The 6,000-nt window shown below is 40.1% G+C and overlaps 1 protein-coding gene across 1 annotated transcript in view; it reads left to right on the top strand.

Moving 5' to 3' along the window:
• Window positions 1–1,196: 1,196 nt before the first annotated feature.
• Window positions 1,197–6,000, top strand: part of TNKS (tankyrase) — a 230,132-nt gene continuing 225,328 nt past the window's right edge. The window contains exon 1 of the mRNA XM_005562613.5: window positions 1,197–1,895. Coding sequence (XP_005562670.2) covers window positions 1,223–1,895 — 673 coding nt within the window. The 5' untranslated portion in view covers window positions 1,197–1,222. The remainder of the gene's footprint in view (window positions 1,896–6,000) is intronic.

Below are 6,000 nucleotides of genomic sequence, written 5' to 3'. Positions count from 1 at the left end.
CAGAAAAAGCAGTTGCTGAAAAATAGGACCTGATGGTGAGTAATGGACAGCAATCTGTAACCCAGGCTGGAGTGCAGTGGTGTGACCTCAGCTCACTGCAACCTCTGCCTCCCGGGCCCAAGTGACCCTCCCAACACAGACTCCTGAGGAGCTGGGACTACAGGCGTGTGCCACTTTGCCCAGCGAATTTGTGTATTTTTTGTAGAGATAGAGTTTCACCATGATGGCCAGGCTGGTTTCGAACTCCTGGGCTCAAGTGATCCGCGGGTCTCGGCCTCCCAAAGTGCTAGAATTACAGGCATGAGCCACCGTGACCAGCCTTGCAATCAGGTTTTTATCCGTTTGGGATGTGGGAGAGGCTAAGCTAAACTAGAATTCAAAAGAAAGGAATATATTCATAATTAGTTAAACGTAGGGTGAAAAATAAAATTTCAGAGATAAGCAGAATAGGAAAAAAATCATTATTTTAATAATTCACACCTATTGCACCATTATTTCAATTTTACAGAGAAAAACAGGCAGAGTGATGAAATGGCTCATATATACACAACAAATGGCAGAGCTGGAATGCCAATCCTAGCAATCTAAACCAGCATTTAAAAACGAGGAATTAAAGCACATAGGGTGAGAAAAATTATAGGGAAGGGACAAGAGCTCAAGGACACACCTGGAAAATACTATAATTTTAAAAATTACCAATGGGCTAATTATAGTTGTGTTTTACTGGCAGAGCGCTTTGTCTATGTTAGCTCTTTTAATCCCGCTAATAATTCTGTGAGGTTGGTACTATTAGTTCCATTTTTCAGACGAGGACGCTTAATAGATGATAATCGACACATTCTCTGCTTGCTCTGAGCTGCATCTCAACAGCTGGCTCTGGAGCAAGCAAAGGGAGACTGAGGGAAACAGAGCGGACCAGGGCAAGCCGCCTGAAAGTGAGAAATGCAAGAAATGTTTCTCATCTAGGCAGGAGCTGGTTCCAGCATTCAAATCTCTCCAGCCGGCCCGCCACCACGTCACAAACCCCGCCTCTCAGTGACAAAGCCCCGCCCCGTTCCTTTGGCTGTTCCCTAAGCTCCCAATACTTCCCTCTTTCTCTTTGGCCCCTCCTACCCCGCTAGCATCATTTCCTGTGCGCTGGATGCTGATTGGTCCGACGGTCGGAAGTGAGGGCGGGCGGTGGGGGCCGTTGCCGCAGTGACAGTGCTAGGGGAGTCCGAAGATGGCGGCGTCGCGTCGCTCTCAGCATCATCACCACCATCATCAACAACAGCTCCAGCCCGCCCCAGGGGCTTCAGCGCCGCCGCCGCCACCTCCTCCCCCACTCAGCCCTGGCCTGGCCCCGGGGACCACCCCAGCCTCTCCCACGGCCAGCGGCCTGGCCCCCTTCGCCTCCCCGCGGCACGGCCTAGCGCTGCCGGAGGGGGATGGCAGTCGGGATCCGCCCGACAGGCCCCGATCCCCGGACCCGGTTGACGGTACCAGCTGTTGCAATACCACCAGCACAATCTGTACCGTCGCCGCCGCTCCCGTGGTCCCAGCCGTTTCTACTTCATCTTCCGTTGGGGTTGCTCCCAACCCAGCCGGCAGTGGCAGTAACAATTCACCGTCGTCCTCTTCTTCCCCGACTTCTTCCTCATCTTCCTCTCCATCCTCCCCTGGATCGAGCTTGGCGGAGAGCCCCGAGGCGGCCGGAGTTAGCAGCACAGCACCACTGGGGCCTGGGGCAGCAGGACCTGGGACAGGGGTCCCAGCAGTGAGCGGGGCCCTACGGGAACTACTGGAGGCCTGTCGCAATGGGGACGTGTCCCGGGTAAAGAGGCTGGTGGACGCGGCAAACGTAAATGCAAAGGACATGGCCGGCCGGAAGTCTTCTCCCCTGCACTTCGCTGCAGGTCAGAGACTTTTGAATTGTTTATTAAGGGTTTTGGGTTTGGGTGCAGGGTCCAGTTAGGACAAGAAAGCAGGTTATTGTGATGGGACAAAGTGGGGGCGTGGTCATGGTTCTTCAACACCTCACCAGAAGACTAGAGGTGCCTTTCTTTTGATGGTGTCTGGGTGATGGGGGCGTGGTTGGGGTGGGGGGATAAATGAATCCAAGAAATTCTTCAGTGGTTGCACAGTTTAGTTTTCGGTGTGCAGGAATAAAGTTAGATTTGGACAGCTTTAGAGTAGTTTTGTCATTTGTGTGCTATTTTGTTTTTACAAAGGTATGTCCCTTGAGGAGAGTCCAGACCAAAAGAGGTTTAATACAACCCAGCAAATGTTTGAGCATCTATTGTAGCCTTAGTAACCCAATGAAAGACAGAAATGAAGTTTATGAAAGTTTCCCTTCTTTTAAAGAAGTTTACAGTCTAGATGGGGAGACCAAAATATGCCAGTGTGAAACAACTGGAGAACAATATTTGGATGCATTATATGATGATAGAAGAAATACAGGCTTTGATATTGTGGCCACTATTATTTGTTGTATAGCAGACCGTTTACCTTGTGTCAGTTGCCTCAGTTTTCTCATGGGCAAAAATCATAAAATGATGTTGTGCGAGCATTTGGTGAGACGTATCTGGCACAAAGTTCTCCCTCAAAAAGTGTGAATTTCTTAAGCTCTGGACCTCACACTTGTCTTTTTTTTTTTTTTTTGCAAATAGTTGATGATTTTCTCTCAAAGACACCTAATAATATGTTTATAAAATAAAGAAAACTGTAAAAGAAAAACAAAGGACTATAATTTCACTGCCTCGATACTTACTGTTGATATTTTAAGCATATAGGTAATAATGTTATATACATTAGAAACATTATATTAGAAATACATGTATTGTCCCAAATAGGACAGAAAAATACAAAATGAAAGGCATCACACGCTCACAAACATCAAAGATAACACACCAAAGATAACTTCTGTTAAGTTTCTCTTATATTTCTAATATATATATGTCACTTCTTCAGTTTGTTCTGTTAATAGTAAAACGTGTTGACCCACTGTAGTAGTATTTATTTTTACCACACTTGGGAGATATGATTAACCATTTTACAGATGACAAAAGTGAAGCATATATAGATCGTTTAAGTAAGTCCAGATTCACTCAGGAAATAGTAGAAATTGAGTTTGAATTCAGGTAGTTTGACTTTAGAGCTTGTGAGATCAAACTTAAACTGTCAGAACCCTGGATTAAGGTCACTTCATTTTTGTGAGTAATTGAAGTGTAGAGTTCCCGATTTTGGGGAGAAATAGTAATGGGGAGGGGCTTATATGCAAGACAGTAGCTTTCACATGTTTTTTATTGTAGCCCATACTTAGAAATACATTTTACATGGTCACATATGCAACTGAATCAAAAGCTTCTGGAAACAATACTTTCCCTTAATTTATGTGTTGTCCTCTGATAGTTTATATCTTATTCGATTTCATTTTTAGTGAATGCTGCTTGTGATCCATTAATGGGTCATGACCTGTGGTATGAGAAACACTTAAAGGAAATTATTATTAGGTCACTGGATTCATTCTTGATATACAGACACTACTTACTAGGAATGCAGTGGATTGAATCATAAACAGACTTTTGTCTATTTGTTTGCTCAAGGGTCTTGCTTGTTTTAGATGAAATAGCATTTCTTTTTCTTTAGGCTAAATGAAAGGCCCAAGTCTGATTTTATAAATCAACAGAGGTGTCTACTTTTGCATACTTTATTCCAAGTTTGACTATTTTAACAAATTGTTTCACCAATCAGGTTATTTCTCACCACCCCACTTTATGAGTAATCACCAACAAATGATAGTTATACTTATGTGTATTAATGTATTTAGGATAAGTCACACAAAATAGTGCTTGTTTCTCAAATCACATGTCTTCTATTTGCTACAATAGTTACTTGTTATTCTGTTTCGGAGTTTTACATACATCCAGATTAGCTAGAAGATAAACAATAAAACAGTACCGTAATTATGTTGTAGTTATGAGAACCTAACCTTGAATCGGCTTTTTAAGAAAAATTTTAGCTCAGTTGTGGAAAACACAATAATAAAATTCTCAATGATAGGAAAACATAATATCCTGTAGTCAGTTTGCAACACTTCCGTGATTGAATGCATAACATTAAAGTTTTATTAAACTTTAGTCTTCTTTATCATGTATAGGCTGAGAAATGAAAAGAATTATCAGTGACTGGTTATTATGATAGTAATTGAATTGTCATGGAATAGCTGTTTTAAAAATGAGAAATTGGTACAATCCCTTGAATGAAAAAATTTAAAAATTACAGTTTATTTGTTCCAGAAATATTTTAGTGTACTTAGATGATTGGATGTTAAATACTGACACAATTGTGTAATGGCAAACATTCTGTAAGCCTTAAGGAGCTTACAGTCTAGTAGGGAAGCATAAACAACAACAACAAAAACCTGCAAAGTATCTAGTGTCTAATCTGGCGTGACAGGAAACGTACATTATACTGTCTGTCCCAGTATGTAATAGGAGCTCTTATCCTTGCTTTAGAGCAGTTAAGGAAGTCCTTCTAGGTAGATTTTTTTTAAAGCAGGTGTTAAAAGGGTGAGCCCAAGCTAGCCAAGCAAAGGTTGGAAGGGATGATGTTAACTAATACTTTTATTTCTATTTAAAAATGAGTTTACAGTTCTATGGAATGAAATGAAACAATTTTGTTTTCTTTCCAACTTTTAGGCTCAGGGGTTGTATGTGCAGGTTTGTTACATGGTTAAATTGCAAGTCTTGGGGGCTTTGGTGTACAGATTATTTCATCACCTAGGCAATGAGCATAGTACCAGATAGGCAGTGTTTTGATTTTCGGCCTTCCCCCACCCTCTACCTTCCACCCTCAAGTAAGCCCCAGTGTGTATTATTCCCTTGTCTGTGTCCATGTGTACTCAAGGTTTAGCTCCCCCTTATTTAAGTGAGAACATGTGGCATTTGGAAATCATTTTTAAAGATCTCAGATGTGGTATGAAACCATGTTTAAATCCTTATCACTTTATCTATATTACGTTAAGAATAACCATATTTTTTCCAGCAGGAAAATTAGGAATCCTTTCTATCTTATCTTGGATTGTGATAATTTGTTTAGAATATGGTTTAGAGACTGTGTTAGTAATGGAATCATCCTATCCGCAATTAAGACAAAATCTTGTTTCCATTGTTGATACAGGTTCTCAAAATACTAGTTTTGTTGTCTTCTTAAGATGGCTTTGTAAAGATGATCCATTCTTTTATTGTTGACTAGAATTTATATGGGACTTTTTCTTCCACAGATATGGTCCTTGACCCTGATTTTCTATTATTTGAAGTATAGTAGTCAAAAGAGTTTTATAAATAGTACCAACTGAGAGTGATACCTCCTTAGTTTGGTATCTAGTAGTGACATTTTTGTTAAAGGACCCATATATTCTGATGAGTTCTCTTTTTATAGAAAAGTTCAAATGAGGTATTTTTTCTTTTTTTTTCTGAAGGCTTTAGTAAAACATTAAACTCTGAGATTTTATAGTATTTACATGAAATCGAAGAAATCTTGAAATGGGCTTCCTGTTAACATATACTACTTGGATTATGATAGGTAATGTGAGGTATTTTAAAATCAAAACCAGTTTTTTTTTTGTTAATGGTATCCACTACCATACATATTTAACAATACAGAGATTTTTCAGCATGGGCATGCTTGTCTTTTTTTTTTTTTTTTCCTCGCCTTTGTACAAATGTTGTTCCTATTAAAAGTCACCATATACTCTAAATTGTTGCCTATCAGTGGGTAATAAAATGAGTTAGAATGCTTCAGTCTTAGAGTGGAAATTATCTTACACTTTTCGTTGCCTGGCAAGATCCTTAATATTACTTGTAAGCAAATGCCCTGTCTCAAGATTTAAGAAGGGTCTAATTTGGTAATAGAAGAAAGGGACCTAGTTTCATAAATATCTTCCCAGACTTAAAATTGTTGATTATAAACTGGATTATATTTTACTTAGTGTTTTCTTAAAACCTTACACTTTTCTTA

Source organism: Macaca fascicularis, chromosome 8 (genome assembly GCF_037993035.2).
Source record: "Macaca fascicularis isolate 582-1 chromosome 8, T2T-MFA8v1.1".
NCBI classification, from domain to species: domain Eukaryota; kingdom Metazoa; phylum Chordata; class Mammalia; order Primates; family Cercopithecidae; genus Macaca; species Macaca fascicularis.
The sequence above is the reverse complement of the archived record's forward strand: the minus strand, read 5'-3'. Positions and strand labels throughout refer to the sequence as shown.